At 35.8% G+C, this 20,490-nt stretch overlaps 1 protein-coding gene across 1 annotated transcript in view; it reads right to left on the bottom strand.

The window, feature by feature from the left end:
• Positions 1 to 20,490, bottom strand: part of TSBP1 (testis expressed basic protein 1) — an 88,703-nt gene that overhangs the window by 9,442 nt on the left and 58,771 nt on the right. The window contains exons 26-30 of the mRNA XM_059179344.1: positions 15,430 to 15,450; positions 14,387 to 14,404; positions 12,606 to 12,626; positions 11,879 to 11,896; positions 8,516 to 8,536 (exon numbers count right to left, since the gene is read on the bottom strand). Coding sequence (XP_059035327.1) covers positions 8,516 to 8,536; positions 11,879 to 11,896; positions 12,606 to 12,626; positions 14,387 to 14,404; positions 15,430 to 15,450 — 99 coding nt within the window. The remainder of the gene's footprint in view (positions 1 to 8,515; positions 8,537 to 11,878; positions 11,897 to 12,605; positions 12,627 to 14,386; positions 14,405 to 15,429; positions 15,451 to 20,490) is intronic.

The raw sequence follows: 20,490 nt of genomic DNA, 5'->3' as shown, positions 1-20,490 counted from the left end.
CATAAACCATTCATTGTATTTTCACTTTCATTTGTTTCCATATATTTTAAAATTTCTTTATTTTATTTTCTGGCTGACCCATTCATTGTTTAGTAGCATATTATTTAAACTCTGTGTATTTGTAGTCTATCCCTATTTCCTTTTCTTATGGTTAACTTATAGCAAAGTGGTCAGAAAAGATTCATGGTATGATTTTGACCTTTTGGTTGAGGGTTGCTTTGTGGTCTAATATGTGATCTATTCTAGAGAATGTTCCATGTGCACTTGAAAAGAATGTGTATTCTGCTGTTCTGGGGTGGAATGTTCTGAATGTACCTAATATATTAGTTCCAGTGTGTCATTCAAAGTTTTTGTTTCCTTGTTGATTTTCTGTTCCGGTGATCTGTGCATGGCTGTAAGTGGGGTGTTAAAAATCCCCTACTTTTATTGCTGTTCTCCATATTTGTATCTTGTTTGCCCAGCACCATTTGTTAAAAAGATTGTTCTTTCTCTTTTGAATATTTTTGGCTCCTGCCTTGACTATTAGTTAACTTAATATGTGAGGGTTTTATTCTGGCCTCTCTATTATGTACTGTTAGTCCGTGTATCTATTTTCATCTCAGTACCCAACTGTTTTTATTATTATAGCTTTATAGTATAGTTTAAAATCAGCAAGTGTGATACCACTAACTTTTTTCCCACCCCTCTGGATTGCTTAACTTGAGTGAGCCACACAGGCTTCCTTCCCAACAATGCACATTTCTAAGAAGTTGACAGGGATGCTGATACTGATGTTCCAGGGACCACATCTGAGAACCACAGCTCTAACCTGGCCCTGTTCACAGGACAGAAAACTGACTAAAGAGCACATCTGTGGCCTTGGTGGGACCTCTCTGTTCATTGGTCCACACCTGGAACTTCCCTGTGCATGTTCCTAACTTTATTATTTCTGTTCATGTGTTTGTCCTCAGTTGAATTACATGTGGCCTAAAAACCGAGCCCACAGCTATTTCTGTTAAAATCTGTTCCCACTCCATCAATCACAGGATCCAAACTACTACTACTTCTTATAATGGAAGGTTTTTTTCACTCTCACCATTCCCTCACAAACCTTGGTCTTCTGAGACATAAAAGACATGTCAAAACATACACTTCTGCAGGAAGAGCTCTGCAGGACCTCTGAAGAGGGGTTTCTCACCCCTTGTGCTACTCAAGTTTGGTTAAGTCACTATCTGTCTTGCTGGGAGGATGAAAGTGTCTTCTACCTCTGACTTGTATATTCCATTCCTTCTCAAGGTTTGAGAAGTTCTCAGCTAATATTTCTTTAAGTAAATTCTTTGCATCCTTCTCCCTCTCTCCTCCTTTATCCTCTTGTAGCTGGAAGTATTTCTATATTCCTATTCTCCGAGTCATTTATTCTTTCTTTCATCTAGTTTGCCCTGTTACTTATGCTCTGTATTGCATTATTATCTCATTTATGACTTTTGTAGTTTCAGAATTTATTTTTTTAATAATTTTAATCTTTTAAGTAAAGAACTTACTCTCTTCATTAATTTTATTTCTGAATTTACTGGATTATCTGAGTTTTCTTGTAGCTTATTGCATTTCTTCATAACAGCTACATATAAGAAACAAGTGTTGCATGAAACAAAAGACTTTCAAAATACATGGGAGAAAAAACTGATAGAACTGAAAAGAGAAATAGAAAAGCTTACAGTTTTACCTGGGAAATTCAACACCCCATTCTCAGCAGTTGGTAGAACTACTAGAAAGAATATGAAAGAGGTAAGAGGATCAGCCATGCAGATGTTTGAGTGGAGAATTCAGGCAGAGAGAACAATGACTAAACCTCTAGGATTCCTCTAGGAATCTTTCTAGACTATTTGAGTGACAAAAAGAAAGTAAGTGTGGCTGAAACAAAATTAACAAAAAAAATAAGATGAAGGAAAGCTATTAGAGCGTTGTGGGGAACAGATATCCCAACCCAGGACCTTTTTTTTTTTTATGATTTTATTTATTTTCAGAGAGGAGAGAGAGAGATAGAGATAGAGAAAGGGGGCATGCAAGCAGGGGGGAAAGCATCAGCAAAGGGAGAAGTAGGTTTCCCGCTGAGCAAGAAGCCCAATGTGGGACTCAATCCCAGGACCCTGAGATCATGACCTGAGCCAAAGGCAGATGCTTAACTGACTGAGACACCCATGCATCCTCAGGATTTCTTTCAAGAGGTGCTGTAATGACTTTGAATTTGAATCAAGAAAGATGGAGAGTTATTAATGGATCATAACAGAGGGGTGACCTGAATCTAAAAGGTCATCCCTGTGGATGCTGTATTGGTAGTGACTGGAAGGCAAGAGTAAAATAGAGCAACCAGAAAGATGAAAGTAACTTGGATCACAGTGAGAGTCATAAAGATCGTGAGAAGTACCAGGTTCTTATACCATACTGAGGGATCTGCTCTCCTACTATATAGTATTGTATCCTGCTAGGAATCTTGAATGATACCTTAGAAGAAAAAATTAGGGAAATGGGAATAGAGAACTGTGTTTCTGATCCCCAAACACCATCATTTATATACTTTCTTGTTTAAATTTTCATGAATACCTCAAATAGCTACTAATAAGTTCCCAATCTATTTCTTGTACTTTAGTTTCTTTTAGGGCAGAGGTAGGCAAACTTTGCTGTAGAGCACCAGATAATAAATATTTTAAGCTTTGCAAGCCACAAGATCTCTGTCATAACTACTCAACTTTGCTGCTGTGGTGCAAAAGTAGTAATAGACAATATGTAAATAAATAAATAAGTATGTGCTCCAATAAAACATTATTTGTAGACAATGAAATTTAGATTTCATATAATTTTCACATGTTACAAAATACCATTCTTATTTTTTGTGTTATGAGTTGTTGGCTTTTAGGTCTTTTTGGTGTATTCTGTTTATCATTATGTAATGTTCCTTCTTCTGATAAATTTTTTCTCTGAGGTCTACTTTATATGATATTAATATCACATTAACTTTTTTATTAATTAAATTTATTTATTTTCAGCATAACAGTATTCATTATTTTTTCACCACACCCAGTGCTCCATGCAATCTGTGCCCTCTATAATACCCACCACCTGGTACCCCAACCTCCCACCCCCCCGCCACTTCAAACCCCTCAGATTGTTTTTCAGAGTCCATAGTCTCTCATGATTCACCTTTTCTTCCAATTTCCCCCAACTCCCTTCTCCTCTCTAACTCCCCATGTCCTCCATGCTATTTATTATGCTCCACAAATAAGTGAAACTATATGATAATTGACTCTCTCTGCTTGACTTATTTCACTCAGCATAATCTCTTCCAGTCCCATCGATGTTGCTACAAAAGTTGGATATTCATTCTTCTGATGGAGGCATAATATTCCATAGTGTATATGGACCACATTAACTTTAAAAAAAATAATGTTTTCTGGGCACCTGGGTGGCTCAGTTGCTAGGCAACTGCCTTTAGCACAGTTCCTGGATCAAGCCCTGCATCGGGCTATCTGCTCAGTGAGGAGTCTGCTTCTTCTTCTCCCTCTGCCTCTCCTCTTGACTCATGCTCTCTCCCTCTCTCTCTCACCATCAAATAAATAAAATCTTTAAAAAAATTAAAAAAATAATGTTTTCATGGTATATACTTTCTATCATTTTCTTTTTATTGTTAGATTTGAAGTGAGTTTCTTAAAGATAGCATAAAGTTGGGTCATTTTTTAATTTTTATTTTTTTAAAGTTTTATTTAAAATCCTGCTAGTTAACACACAGTATAATATTAGTTTCAAGTGTATACATTAGTGATCCTACACTTCCACACATCACCCAGTACTCTTCATAAGTGCACTCCTACCACAGACTGGTGGTGGCTCTTAAGGAGGGCACATATTGTATGTAGCACTGGGTGTTGTACATAAACAATGAATCTTGCAACACTGGATCAAAAACTAATGATGTATTGTATGGTGAGTAACATAACACAAACATTTTTTTTTTTTTTAAGTGCACTCCTTAATCCCCCTCATTACTGGTTTAACCTATTCTCCCCCCTGCCTCCCTTCTGGTAACCACCTGTTTATTCTCTATAGGTAAGAGTCTGTTTCTTGGTTTGTGTCTTTCTCTTTTTCCCACTTTGCTCATTTGTTCTGTTTCTGAAAGTCCACAAATGAGTGAAAGCACATTTGTGTTTTTTCTGAGTGAATTATTTTGGTTAGCGTAATATTCTCTAGCTCGAGCCATGCCATTGCAAATGGCAAGATTTCATTCTTTTTTATGGCTGAGTAATATTCCATGGTGTGTGTGTATGTAATCAACATAATAACTTCTGGTTCATACATGGTGTTGCAGATGGCATAATCATATCCTCTTTGTGGCTGTAATATATAGATACAGATACAAATATAGATATATCTATCTATTTTAATCTTTTCTCTATTGATGGACAACTGGGTTCTCCTATATCTTGGCTATTATAGATAATACTGTGACAAACATAAGGGTGCATATATCTTTTCAAATTAATGTTTTTGTTTTCTTTGGGTAAATTATTGGATCACATGTTTTGTTTTGTTTTTTTTTTTAATTTGAGAAACCTCCATCTGTTTTCCACTGGGGAAACAATTTACATTCCCACTAACAGTGCACCAGGGTTCCTTTTTTTCCACATCCTCAACACTTGTTTCTTGTGTTTTTGATTTTACCCATCTGACAAGTGTGGGGTGATATCTCATTGTGGTTTTGTGTTCCCTTGATACATAGTAGCATGGAGGATCTGTTGGCCATCTGTATGTTTGTCTTTGGAAAATATCTACTCAAATCCTCTGCCTGTTTTAAAATCAGGTTGTTTGTTTTCAGATGTTCTTAATTTTAGTGAAGTCCAGCTTATCAATTATTCCTTTCATGAATCATGCCCTTAGGGTTATATCTAAAAAGTTGTTACCAGCACTCACTTTGGCAGCACATATACTAAAAAGTCATTACCATACCCAAAGTCATTTAGCTTTTCTCTGATGTTATCTTCTAGAAGTGTTTAATTTTGAATTTTATATTTAGGTCTGTGATGCATTTTGAGCTAATTTTTGTGAAGAGTATAAGTTATGGGGGAAGATTGACTTTTTTGTAAGTGAATGTCTAGTTGTTCTAACATTATTTCTTGAAAAGAATATCTTTGCTCCATAGTATTGCTTTTGCTCCTTTGTCAAAGATTATTTGACTATATTTATGTGGGACTGCTTCTGAGCTGTCTATTCTGTTCCACTGATTTGTTGGTTTGCTTACCAATACCACACTATCCGGATTATTGTAGATTTCAGGTAAGTCTTGAGGGTGAGTAGTAGTGTCAGTCTTCCAAATTTGTTCTCCTTAAATATTGTATTGGCTATTCTGAGTCTTTGGCTTCTTCATTTAAATTTTAGGATCAGTTTGTCAATATCCACAAAACACCTTGCTGAATTTTGATGGCATTGCACTCAATCTATAAATTATTTTGGGAAGAATTGACATTTTGACAATATTGGGTCTCCCTATTCATGAACATGGAATATCTTTCTTTTTATTTTGTTCTTTTTTTGCTTGATAAGAGTTTTGTTACTCTTTTTTTTTTCTTAATTGGTATATTTAAAACAACAGATTTTAAAATTTTTATTTACTTTTTAAATTTCTTTTCAGTGTTCCAGAATTCATTGTTTATGTACCACACCCAGTATTCCATACAATACGTGCCCTCCATAATATCCATCATCAGGCTTACCAAACCTCCCACGCCCGACCCATCCAAAGCCCTCAGATTGTTTTCCAGAGTCCATAGTCTCATGGTTCGTCTCCCCTTCCAATTTTCCCCAACTCCAGTCTCTCCATCTCCCCATGTCCTTCGTGTTAAATCTTATGCTCCACAAATAAGTGAAACCATATGACAATTGACTCTCTCTGCTTGACTTATTTCACTCAGCATAATCTCTTCCAGTCCAGTCCATGTTGATATAAAAGTTGGATATTCAACCTTTCTGATGGAAGCATAATTCCCCAGAGTGTATATGGGCTACATCTTCCTTATCTATTGGTCCATCAAAGGGCATCTTGGTTCTTTCCACAATTTGGCAATGTGGCCATTGCTGCTATGAACGTTAGGGTACAGATGGCCATTCTTTTCACTACATCTGTATCTTTGGGGTAAATACCAGTAGTGCAATTGCAGGGACATAGGGAAGCTCTATTTTTAATTTCTTAAGGAATCTCCACACTGTTTTCCAAAGTGGCTGTATCAACTTGCATTCCCACCAACAGTGTAAAAGGGTTCCTCTTTCTCCACATACTTTCTAACACACATTGTTTCCTGTCTTGCTAATTTTGGCCATTCTAACTGGTGTAAGGTGGTATCTCAATGTAGTTTTGATTTGAATCTTCCTGATGGCTAGTGATGAACATTTTTTCATGTGTCTGTTAGTCATGTATGTCTTCTTTGGAGAAGTGTCTGTTCATGTCTTCTGCCTATTTTGGGGGATGATTATCTGTTTTGTGTGTGTTGAATTTGAGGAGTTCTTTATAGATCCTGGATATCAGCCCTTGGTCTGTATTGTCATTTGCGAATATCTTCTCCCATTCTGTGGGTTGTCTCTTTGTTTTATTGACTGTTTCCTTTACTGAGCAGAAGCTTTTGATCTTAATGACATGATACTTTATATGGAAAACCCAAAAGACTCTACCCCCAAACTACTAGAACTCATACAGCAATTCGATAATGTGGCAGGTACGAAGTCAATGTACAGAAATCAGTGGCTTTCTTATATACTAACCATGAAAATACAGAAAGAAAAATTAGGGAATCAATTCCATTTACTCTAGCACCAAGAACTATAAGATACCTGGGAATAAACCTAACCAAAGAGGTAAAGGATCTGTACTTGAGGAACTGCAGAACACTCATGAAAGAAGTTGAAGAAGACACAAAAAGATAGAAGACCATTCCACACTCATGGATCAGAGAAATAAATATTGTTAAAATGTCTATATTGCCTAGAGCAATCTATACTTTCAATGCCATTCTGATCAAAATTCCACTGGTATTTTTCATAGACCTGGAGCAAACAATCCTAAAATTTGTATGGAATCAGAAGAGACCCCGAATCGCTAAGGAAATGTTGAAAAAGAAAAAACAAACAAATAAACAAAAAGAAAACCCCCAAAACTGGGGCATCACGTTGCCTGATTTCAAGCTTTACTACAAAGCTGTGATCACCAAGACAGCATGGTACTGGCATAAAAACACATAGACCAGTGGAACAGAGTAGAGAGCGCAGTTATTGATCCTCAACTCTATGGGCAAATAATCTTCGACAAAGCAGAAAAAAATATCTAGTGGAAAAAAAGACAGTCTCTTCAATAAATGGTGCTGGGAAAATTAGACAGCTATATGTAGAAGAATGAAACTCGACAATTCTCTTACACCCTACACAAAAATAAACTCGAAATGGATAAAAGACCTCAGTGTGAGACAGGAATCCATCAGAATCCTAGAGGAGAATATGGGCAGTAACCTCTTCGATATCAGCCACAGCAACTTCTTTCAAGATATGTCTCCAAAGGCAAAGGAAACAAAAGTGAATATGAATTTTTGGGACTTCATCAAGATCAAAAACTTCTGTTTGTTTGTTTTTACGGAAGCACAAATTTTTGTAGTTTGTCTGAATAGTATGAAAGGCAAGTCTCAATCCTTTGAAGGAGAAGAAATCAGAAGAGGCTTTTAAAGTACCCTGACTCTTTTTCACTGAATAAGAGTGGTGGTTCAGGTTTAGATATGATAAACTTTATGAAGGAGAGGACAAAAATCAGCCTTTCTTTTTTGTCTTCAGCTCTATTTTAGTGTTTTCTTTGTTTGCATGTGCAGTCTGTTCCTCCTAATTCTCTCACTCATATTTCTCATGATATGCTTTCCACCTATTATCTTCTGGAATTTTGTTTTGTGACTGTAGAGCTTCAGACTGAAATATAAATTTCTTAGTGTGTTGGGCGCCTGGGTGGCTCAGTGGGTTAAGCTGCTGCCTTCAGCTCAGGTCATGATCTCGAGGTCCTGGGATCGAGTCCCGCATTGGGCTCTCTGCTCAGTAGGGAGCCTGCTTCCCTTTCTCTCTCTCTGCCTGCCTCTCTGCCTACTTGTGATCTCTCTCTGTCAAATAAATAAATAAAATCTTTAAAAAAAAATTTCTTAGTGTGTCATTTTCATGGTTTTTCCTGTGATCTGACCCCAACATATTCTATCAGCACTGTCTCCCTTTGTTTCTCTTTTGTAACTTAATATGGTAACCAAAGAACAACTTTTTTAGTTGTCTTTGCTGTTCTGTGGACATTTTATATACTACCCATCACTCCAAAACTATTTGTAAATTAGAAGAATACTAGAAAATGTGGAGTAGAAGAGGTGCAAAACAATCTAACTCTCAGGGTCATACTGGCCAGGTGTGAAAGTATTAGTGTAAGTAAAGGAACCCAGATGTTACAGAGGACACTGAGAAAGTAATTAAAACTTACCAGCTGCTACTGGACCAATTACTAAAAAAGAAAAGAAAATATATTATTATTTAAAAAAATATGTACTTAGCTCCTATTGAAAATCTACTTGGAACATTGGAAAAGGGACTTTTGGGAAACATGAAATCTTATATGAATATGTTTTACCTTATTAATTCAGTATTAACTATTCTTTAATAACCTAAGGCCATTTTGATGAGTTATATGAGTAAAGTTACTTTTTCTAATGCAATAACTTTTTTTAAACATTCTTAATTGTCCAAGGGTCACAATCTTACAGGAAACTGGCTATCAGTTAAAGGTTAGTAACTTAAGTTCCTTCTTCATTTACTTCTCTTTCAGCATTCTATCTCACTTTCAAAACTGTCACCATGTCAGCTCTCATCATGTTCCTTTTTGCAGTACAGAAAGTTTATAACTATCAACGTAAACACTTTTGTCATGATAATATTTCTCTATGTGTTTCTTTTTCTTTCTGATAATCTCTGGGGTTTAATCAGAATTTTAAATCTGACCTAAGTAGTAGCACAAATAAGACCTGTAAACCATGTAAGATAATGGTTCTTGCACATCTTTCAAGGGTGGAGAATAGGGTCTAGTGAAAATCAGTTATAATAACAAATGAGAAATCCCAAGAGTTTCAATCTCCTGATCCTCTTCATTAGTCCTAAATCTTTCATGATAGTTAACTTTAGAGTAAACAAAATGGAGTTGAGGTTAGCCCCTCTTTCTTTTCTTATCAGTTTTTATGATAATTTAAAATTCCTTAGGAGCCAGCAATGATTATTTAGATTTCACTTATTTTGTTTTTCTTCCCATTTTAGTCTCTTACCTCATAATGTTTTTGGTCTATTCTTTACTTTTCATAAGATTATTATTTTAGGGTTTTTTTTTAAATCTGAGCTAAATTCTTCATTACTTTAGGAAATTTTTTTAATTGAATAGTTTATATTATGCCTGTCCTTTTTTTCCTTTGCATCAATAGAGTTTTCACTTAAAATCATTAATTTTAGGACATGCAGAAAAATCTGAGGGCAAGATGGGAAAATATGCCACATAAGTTTGCATTAACAGAAGTGATTATAGCCCATGAGAGCATGAAACCTCAACCCTGTGGGAGTCCAAAGGATGCTAGAATTGCCAAACAATGGTGTTGAGGGTTTTGGAGGGGGTGGGGGGAACAAAAAACAAAACAAAACTCTAATCAACCTAACACAGAATTTAACTTCACCAACTCAATTACTAATCATATTCTTTATAGCAGAAGTAGAAAAGAATTCCTGAAACTATCTTCCCTTCTAAGAAGGCAACTGCAAATAAATATGATATATCAATTCCTCCATTGTTTTGTCCAGTAACCTTGGGAAAGGACAGAGGACAAAGCTTGAGGCATCAGTATACCCCCAACTTTATATAAATTTCAGGCAACAGAGTACATGCCAAACAATTACTGTTAGTTATGTTATTAAGAATCATTAATGTATCATTAATGTCTGGATATTAGTTTCTAGTGAGTATCAAATATTAATTTCTTATGGTCATTGTTGATAAGCATTGTTTATGAGTTTTGAGCTAATAGTGACTGTAAAGACTATTACAATAAAATACAGTTTCATTCTTTGCTCATTATTCATTTAGAAAAGAGTTGAAATATAGTCATTTGATGGAAGTGGCTGTCTTATATGAGGTAGAGGGAATATGGAGAGCTGCTGAAAGACAGGCAGCTGTTGAGTTTATATAGAAAATTTCATCCAAGTCAAAGTCATACCTCCACCTAGGGTCTTGAACAGAATTTGTCTTAATTCTAGTGCTCTTAATTATGGTAAGAACAGACAAAGGTTCTATAATCTGGTACAAATACCCAGCTCTCTCACAACACTTAGTGATTGCACTAGCTTATGTCAACTTTGAAACTCTTTATGACCACCAAAGAAAGGACTAAACTCCTAGAGGTACTTCAGAATCCTGTATCAAAGCCAAAAATATATAAGCATTGGGAATATAGTCAATGATATTGTATGGTGACAAACGGTAGTTGCACTTGTGGTGAGCATAGCATAGTGTACAGAGTTGTCCAGTCATTTTGTTGTATGCCTGAAATACCTGTAGAAATCATGTGTGTCCACTATACTTTAATCAAACAACAACCACCAACCAAACAAACAAACAAACAAAACCCAAAACAGACAAATAGATCCTCTCTGGAAAGATTACTTTGGAAGAGTAACTACTATGGTCTTTCGAGTAATTGAGTTGTCAAAGTCATCATCCTTTACTAACTAGAGCATGAAAAATTTAGTCTATTTTAGGTGGTATTGATAAAGATAGGGAAATATATACAATTCTTAGGAAATTTGGAGAAAAAATTCCACATTCATGGGTAATTTTTGAAAGTGTCTCTCTTGGAAATCATCCACTGAAAAGTATGCTAAAGTGGAACCTTTGAAGCCCTAGTAAGAGGAAAGAATCAGGTGTTGCCACATTTGAATTTTCACAATTTTCATATCCTTACTCTTGTGGCTGAGTCCTGGTTTCTCTGCTCTTTCTTGCCCTTCATCTTTAGATTTCCCTTGTAGCTTGGTTTTTTGGCAAAATATTTAAACTTGTTTTCCCTAATTATCTTTTTCTTTTTTTTAAACAGTCGTGGTTTAGGGTTTCCGCTGATTTATACATAAATAAATCAGTTGTTCCAGTAATATGGAATAGGGACAATGAAAACATAAAATTTAAAGGCCCTAGAGGTTACACAGATTAAAGTTTTAGAGAAATTAAATGCTTTACCCAGAGCCACATATCTGGTTAAGTGTTCTGGTTGAGATCTGAACCTAGGTCTATCTGATTACTTTATTAACCATTGCAATATATTACCTTAGCATTTTTGTTTTTAATAATTTAATATCATGTATATGGTTTTATTTCATATTTAGAATTATTCCTTAGAGCATATCTCTTGAAATGGAAATATGAGTTTAAGAGATACTGCATTTCATTGTATCTTGCAATGTAATGTAAGTTTGCTTTCTAAAAGGTTCACATAAGTTTAAAAGGGATCAATGATGTATAAATATATATTTTTTACAAAAGCATTGCTGACATTGCTTTTCATATTTAAATTTTTCTTTTTATTAGGTGAAAAGTACTACCTGAGGGTCTTAATTTTCTATCATTTATTTATCTATTTACCTAGGGCATATATAGTTTCGAAATTCATTTGTAACTTAAAGAGATACTAGATAATGGGGAGGTAAAGGGGCTTGAAAACATGAATGTGAAACACTTTGCTTCAGGGAAATTTTTCTAAAGGACACTGGAATTAAGAAATAGATGAATAAAGAAAAGAGAAATAGATGAATAATAACTTACCAAGAGGTACTGGAGTAACTGGCAGAATAACATGAATAAAAATACATTAACCAGAGTTTTGGACCAAAAATATAGTTTTTGTCTTTTCTTTTTCCAAGGTATTAGCAAAGAGACCTTTGAGAGACACCAAACCTCCCCCAATAAAAACATCCACAGTAAAATAAGAGGGATTAGTATTTCTTTTGTGGTACAAGAATAGTTTCAGTCTGACTTAACTGGCTTTCGTATATTTCAATTTGGTGGAAAGATAGAGCAGACTGGGACATATGCTCTTCTGCCATTCTTTTTCTTTCTCATCTAGTATAGAGGATTTAAATTTTGCAGAGAACTTTAAACAATAGCAAATTTGAATGCTAATTGTGGTTATTCTCTTTCCTTTCCTTACACCTTAGATATCTTCCTGATTTTTCCTTTATCCTCTGTTGGTATCTCTACATTTGTGATATCCCATTATATATCTTTCCTTTTGGCTATGTGGCAATTTTTATTTGTTATTAAAAGATATTTGAAATTGTTTTTAGAAAACAAAATATTTCTTTTATACTTAGTCTCTTAGTCAAATGTTTATTCTTTCTATTGATTAATTAATTGCCCAGCTAGTTACCAAGGGGGAGAGGAAATATTTATAAATACAAGCATTGAATGGAATGGTCAAAGTTAGAAAAAATATTCTCCTTATTTTGGGATCCCAGCTTGTACCAGATTTATGAAAACAAAAGGAACTTACTGATAGGTACTGCTCCATGTGCTAAAATACAAATACAAATTATTAGTATAGGTTGACACTGATAATGAAATTGACATTGATAATAATCTTTTTTTTAAATTTATTTATTTGACAGACAGATCATAAGTGGGAAGAGAGGCAGGCAGAGACAGAGAGAGGGGGAAGCAGGCTCCCCACTGAGCAGAGAGCCCAGTGGGGCTCAATCCCAGAACCCTGGGATCATGACCTGAGCTGAAGGCAGAGGCTTTAACCCACTGAGCCACCCAGGTGCCCCGACATTGATAATAATCTTACTGAGACTGTTCCCAAACAAAATTTCCAAAATGAAAAGGGAAAGTAAACTCCAGAACTTTAATCTCTCTTTTTCAGTAGTAACATAGTAATTTTGAAAAAGTGGCAAAGGAGTGTTATTTTTCTCTTATCATCCAGTTTCTTTCAGAAATTGAAATACCACAGAGCTGGAAAAGTCTCATTTCCCATAAATTTTGCTTCCATTTTCATTCTACTCCTTTCCCTCATTGCTTACTCTTTCATGAGTTTTCCTACTTTTATCTGTGATTTCTGCCTTATATTTAGTTGAAAATGTATTTTGTTGAAAAGTCAGTAGAGGCAATCCAAAGAAGTTTTCATCTCACTCTTAATTATTTCTGTTTCTCAGTTTCATTTTCCAGATATTATTCAGTAATCCAAGAGGGAAGAAGTTGGTCAATGTGTAAGCAAAGATCAGTGCATAGGAGTGGCACCGGCCCAGTTAAAAATGAGGATAAATCTGATTTTTCCTGCTTCTTTCCTCAGGCTATAGTATATGATCTCTTTTATGTCCTTATCATGAGTCTTTTTAAGTAGATAAAGTCTTGTTTTAAGTGGGACATTTTAACTTACTGAGAAAAAAAAAATCAATCATGTTTATTTTTCCACCAATTTTTATGGTCTCTGTTTTATATAAAATCATAGATATTCTAGTAGGATTCTGAGTAGAGGGTATGGGAAATATAATGTTTATCTTTCTTTTGAAATGGGAACAGCTGCATTTAGGGGGAAAAAACCCACAGTGAGTGCATAACAGAAACAAAAAGGGAGTTTCTTAGAATTGCAAGTGTCTTAAAGTGGATACAGAAAACATGGCTGCCATTGATACTGTTCAATGACTGAAGATAAATATCTTCTCAATGACAACTAAAGCATGTATGTCAGACGGAAGAGCTCCATTTTTAGAAGAAGTGGGAGAAATGAACTACTTTTTCTTTGCATTCTCCCCAGTTTCTCTGAAGAAGGGTGTCAGGAATGTTTAAATTCATATGTAAATTCCCAGAGGGCAGTTATTTTCTTCAGTTTTGGTCCCTGCTGTATCCTCAGTGTTTGGCACAGAGTAGGCACTCAATAATTAATTAATTAATTAATTAAGATCTCAATTAATTTAACTCTGCCAATTGAATTTTATTTCTGACATCTCCTACATTTAAAAATTTCTACCAAAACCATTTATAAACCCTAGTAGTTACAACTAGTATTTTTTCCATAGGTGACAATTTACAACAAATGCTCAGAAGCATTATTTCTAATTCCAGGTCAGCTTTAGCCAGCTCAGGATTTGATTTGCCCTCCGTGGGTTTTTTCTACTTTCTAAAATAATTTCTCAGTTACTATAGAGGAAGTTATTTAATATAAAAACAAGAGATACAAACTTGAAAAATTTGAATGTTAAGGTTTTTCATGTTCAGAAAAGGATATAACTAATGTTGGAACCAACGCCAGAATTGATGAATAGATATAGAACTTACTTGGCTCTTCTTGTCTTGCTGCAAAAAAGAAATCAAATGAGTGAGTGAGTGAAAGATTTCTGGATGAACAGCAGAGTTACTTCTCAAAATTAATTCTAGAAGTTTTGAAATAAGAGAGACCACCAGATGATGCACTTAGAATCAGTTCAATATGATTTGAGAATAAATATCTTCACATTGTTTTGCTAATGTCCCTTTTAATTTGGATCCCTTTTTGGAAAGAAAGGTTAAAAGATGGGAGATGCTATTTCTGGTTTCTCTCTGCTAATTCAAACTCTTCATCAACTAGTAAGATTTTTATGTTACTGACACTTTGTTTTCTTCTTACTATTCCTCTCTTCCCTTCACTTCTTTGGAATGATTTTATTGGTTTATCATGAGGATTGCTATGATTCTTGTTTTGCTAATTGCTGTTCCTTATGTTAATTTTAGAAAGTTTTCTCTTTTCCCTATAAACATACATATTGTAGGGTTGGGTGACTGTATTTCTCACCATTTGACTGGGATGGAGGCACTGCTGGACCTTTAGAGCCTGGATTTGAATCCCAATTTCTGCTGCTTATATTGTGGCATCATGGGCAAGTTACCTAGTCTCACTCTTTTATTCTCTTTGTAATAGGGATAACAATCCCTATCTGATATAATGTATATGCATATATAAAGTGCTGAGTACAGTGCCTTGTACATTGAATAAATATTAATAAAAAATAAAAATTATATAAAAATTAAAATTAAAATTAAATAAAAACTGAATAAATATTATTTATTATTATAGTACCACATTAAGTACCTATTAGTTTCAATTATAGCCTCTAAATGGACCTTGATAGTTGAAAATGGAACAAACTACTGGAAATAGGAATAGAGAAACAAGAAGTTAGAAGGTGAGAAATGCTGAAAATATTAATAAACTAGAGTCAGAAATATAAATCTTAAGTCTTGGTGCATTCATACTAAAACAGAGCCCAAAATGGCTTCTAGATTCCATAAAAAACCAATGTTAACAATATAATTGAGAGAATTGAGAGAAACATGGAACTTACTCTTAGGTTTCTCAGGTCTTGCTTTAATAAAAAAGACAAACAAACAAATTAGTGTGGTTGTCTGATGAAACAGAAACAGATTTTCACTGGGCACCTGGGTGGCTCAGTTGGCTAAGCAACTGCCTTCAGCTCAGGTCATGATCCTGGAGTCCCAGGATCAAGTCCCACATCATGCCCTCTGCTCATCAGGGAGCCGGCTTGTCCCTCTGCCTCTCGCCCCTTTCATGCTCTCTCTCTCTTTCAAATAATTAAAATCTTAGGAAAAAAAAAAAAAAGAAAGAAACACATTTTCACTGATGTCATTCCAGTATGAGCATCACACACTGAACAGTAATGAAAAGGATGATTAAGCAGGGACCACTTTGCCATGGGAATGTTCTGGAAGGAAGAATCCAGAGCTAGTGATGGAACTCTCTTTTCCTTTTCCTTTCTAGATCCCTGACTGTGTGAAGTCGGGAAATGTGTCATATTCCAACCTATTTTAGTTGAGCTAATTTCTTGGTCCTCCTTTGTCAAAATTTACTTTTCCAATCTGCACCAATAATCTTTTTTTTTTTTTTAAGATTTTATTTATTTGACAGACAGAGATCACAAGCAGGCAGAAAGGCAGGCAGCGAGAGGACGACGCAGGCTCCCCAATGAGCAGAGAGCCTGACATGGGACTCTATCCCAGGACCCTGGGTACATGACCAGAGCCGAAGGCAGAGGCTTTAACTCACTGAGCCACCCAAGCGCCCCTCAACTGATAATCTTAATCTTTGTAGTCCTCACCAAGATTCTTTACTTATACTCCCTTCAGTGAGAGTGGCTTTATTTTCTCTTCATCAAATCCCACACTTAGCATGGCCTCTGCAAGAGCAGTCATTTAACAAATGTTCACCGAATCAAGGAAAAAATCACCCTACTGTATGTAGCCAGCATCAGAATGTTCCTCCTTTCCCTCTGTTCTCTTCAAGCACCCATTAAGAAGATTTTGAGCCTTATAGGTGAAACAGGTATGGGGTATATGAAGGCATGCAGAGATCTCTGCTACAAGATGCATGAGGGTGAGCAAAAGAGATTGCAGGGAGAGTGGTGAACATATGACATTCTGTGCCTAAGTCCTGGATAACTTTTAGCTATAAGATTTTGAAAACTTGATCGTCTAGGAAAAATGATTTCAAAGTTATAAGGAGTGGTTTTTTAAAATAATCTAGGAAGAAGTGAAATAAGTAATATACTTTTGGGGCAGCTTAGTACACTTGGGGCAGCTTTTTTGGTTCTAGAGAATCACTAGAAAGAGCCAGGTGTGACAAAGCAAAGCAGAGATGAGATGACAAAGTAAGATTTAAAAGGAAGTATCTGATACACTATGACTCTGAGAAATCAAACTACATGTAAGAATGAGAAAACACACAAAGAAGAAAATTATTGTTTTCTAAGTATGAATTTGGGTTGCATTAATGGTGAAAACTGTTCCTTGACTGTGGAAGAATATGTGTGCGTATGTGTATTCTTGTTCACAGTTGACTTAGCAACAATTTCACTGAAGTATTGTTATGATACTGAACTTCAGATGTGCTGTTTTGGGGCTTAGGTTATAAGTATCAGTGCAGAGTATAAAAATTTCATTTTTTATGGAATCCAGCACCCCAAGTAATTTTGAAGATCAGTGATTTTTTTTTTCAGAAACTGCACCTTGACAAACAAGGGCATCACTCATGGAAGTAAGTGGGGTTCCTTCAAATAGCCTCATGGACAGTGAATAAAATAAGAGGAACCAGAGGTTTGTTCTGGTAGACTAGTGGGCGAAAATGTGTCATCACCCCCTTAGAGATTCTCAGAGCTTGAAGGAGCAGGATGCATTGCAAGAGAGGCTGAATCTTTTGTGGGTGGACACACTGGTGATCCACAGCAAATGACACGATGACCTGCCTCCTTAGAGTTTCACAGTATTATTATTTTATTTGCTTTCTTTTCACTTTGAGATACTGTAAAAAATAATATTTCAGAAATCAAAACATTATACTACTTGTGATGTTTGTCATAGTTGTTCCCAATTTTTCTTCTAAGAAAAAAGATAATATAGGGATGTCCAAGATTACCCTTTGAATCACCAATCCCAGGTTCATTTTCTTCCCTTAATTTAGCATTAATTGTGTATCCACCAATTTTAAAAAGTACTTTCATACATATATGGATCATTAAGCAATAGGATAGTTTTCAGTATTTTTTGCTTTAACTTGCATGTTTTTTTTTAAAATATTGATACATAAATTGTTATTCAATTCTCTGAAATATTCTCTATTATTATGTGTCATTTTTTAAAAAAATCTTTTATTTATTTATTTGACCGAGATCACAAGTAGGCAGAGAGGCAGGCAGAGAGAAAGGGAGAGGGAAGCAGGGTCCCTGCTGAGCAGAGAGCCCGATGTGGGACTCAGTCCCAGGACCCTGAGATCATGACCTGAGCCGAAGGCAGCGGCTTAACCCACTGAGCCACCCAGGTGCCCCTGTGTCATCTTTTATTATTAGTTTGTATCAGGAAATACCATTTTTCATCTGGTTTGTTTCCATTCAACTCTATGACGGGAGCTCTTTTCTCAATTGCATATACAGACACTAGAGTTAGTTCATTTTAAACTACTGTATATTATTCTATTTTATGAGCTTACATATGTTAATTTATTTCTGATTTTTGAATGTCACAATAAACATCTTTGTTCATGACATTTTATGTACAAATGTAAGAGTTTACTCTTGTGTTTATACCCAGAAGTAAATTCAAGATTTTATTAGAGAGGGAGGGTGTGCGGTGTTAGGGGGATGGGGTGGACAGAGGGAGAAAGAGTCTTGAACAGACTCTACACTGAGCACAGAACCTGACCTGGGGCTCGATCTCAAAATCCTGAGATGATGACCTGAGTGGAAAACCAGAGTCTGATGCTCAACCAACTGTATTACCCAGTACTTAATAAATATTTGATCTTGTCAAGCTTTAAAATTTTTACCAATATATGTGGAAAAAAGAAGTATCTCATTTTAACACTTATTTTTCTTACTGATAGTGAGATTTTATTTATATTCTTAATGCTGATAACATTGATAGTTATGCACACTGCAAATATTTTCTCTCAGTCTGACTCCCTTTTATCTTTTAACATTATTTGTAGTGTGTTTGGTCAATAAATGTTTTGAATTTTTATTAATTAACATTTATGTTACCTGTTTTCTCAGTATTTTAAAAGAAAGCCTCCTTATCTGAGTCCTAAATCTATTCTCCTATATAAGGGTCTGTCTCTGGATTCTTGATTCTGTCACACTGATTTTTTCCCAACTTCTGCTGCTCATTTTTTTAAAAAGATTTTATTTATTTGATAGAGAGAGAGATCAGAAGTAGGCAGAGCGGGGGACAGGAAGAGAGGAGGAAGCAGGCTCCCTACTGAGCAGAGAGCCCGATGTGGGGCTCCATCCCAGGACCCTGGGATCATGACCTGAGCTGAAGGCAGAGGCTTAACCCACTGAGCCACCCAGGTGCCCCTGCTGCTCATTTTTAAATCAGATATTTTGCTATTGAGTTGATGAGTTCCATGTATATAACATATAGGATATATGTATATAATGACTCCTTCTCAGGTAGGGCATTTGCAGATTTTTTTTTCTAATTCCATAGATTGCCTTTTCATTTTGCAGTTCATTTCTTTTTCTATACAGTAGCCTTTTAGTTTGGTGTAGTTCCATCTTATTATTTTGTCTGATGTTAAGGAGTTGTTCCCTTTATCTTTTCCTAAGAATTTTACAGTTTTCAGTCTTATCCATTTTGAGTTTATTTTTGTGAGTGGAGTAAGATAGGAGTCTAATTTCATTCTTTTGCATGTGAATATTTTTTCCCCAGCATTGTTTTTTTTTAATTTTTTATTTTTTATAAACATATATTTTTATCCCCAGGGGTACAGGTCTATGAATCACCAAGTCCACACACCCCACAGCACTCACCAAAGCACACCCCCCCAATGTCCATAACCCCACCCCGCTTCTCCCAACCCTCCCTCCCCCCAGCAACCCTCAGTTTGTTTTGTGAGATTAAGAGTCACTTATGGTTTGTCTCCCTCCCAATCCCATCTTGTTTCATTGATTCTTCTCCTACCCACTTAAGCCCCCATGTTACATCACCACTTCCTCATATCAGGGAGATCATATGATAGTTGTCTTTCTCTGCTTGACTTATTTCACTAAGCATGATATGCTCTAGTTCCATCCATGTTGTCGCAAATGGCAAGATTTCATTTCTTTTGATGGCTGCATAGTATTCCATTGTGTATATATACCACATCTTCTTGATCCATTCATCTGTTGATGGACATCTAGATTCTTTACATAGTTTGGCTATTGTGGACATTGCTGCTATAAACATTCGGGTGCACGTGCCCCTTTGGATCACTATGTTTGTATCTTTAGGATAAATACCCAGTAGTGCAATTGCTGGGTCATAGGGCAGTTCTATTTTCAACATTTTGAGGAACCTCCATGCTGTTTTCCAGAGTGGCTGCACCAGCTTGCATTCCCAACAACAGTGTAGGAGGGTTCCCCTTTCTCCGCATCCTCGCCAGCATCTGTCATTTCCTGACTTGTTAATTTTAGCCATTCTGACTGGTGTGAGGTGATATCTCATTGTGGTTTTGATTTGTATTTCCCTGATGCCGAGTGATATAGAGCAATTTTTCATGTGTCTGTTGGCCATCTGGATGTCTTCTTTGCAGAAATGTCTGTTCCTGTCCTCTGCCCATTTCTTGATTGGATTATTTGTTCTTTGGGTGCTGAGTTTGCTAAGTTCTTTATAGATTTTGGACACTAGTCCTTTATCTGATATGTCGCTTGCAAATATCTTCTCCCATTCTGTCTGTTGTCTTTTGGTTTTGTTAACTGTTTCCTTTGCTGTGCAAAAGCTTTTGATCTTGATAAAATCCCAATAGTTTATTTTTGCCCTTGCTTCCCTTGCCTTTGGCGATGTTCCTAGGAAGATGTTGCTGTGGCTGAGGTCAAAGAGGTTGCTGCCTGTGTTCTCTTCAAGGATTTTGATGG

This window comes from Mustela lutreola, chromosome 6, assembly GCF_030435805.1.
Source record: "Mustela lutreola isolate mMusLut2 chromosome 6, mMusLut2.pri, whole genome shotgun sequence".
Lineage (NCBI taxonomy): Eukaryota > Metazoa > Chordata > Mammalia > Carnivora > Mustelidae > Mustela > Mustela lutreola.
Note: the sequence above shows the minus strand (reverse complement) of the source record. Positions and strands in the feature narration are given on the sequence as shown.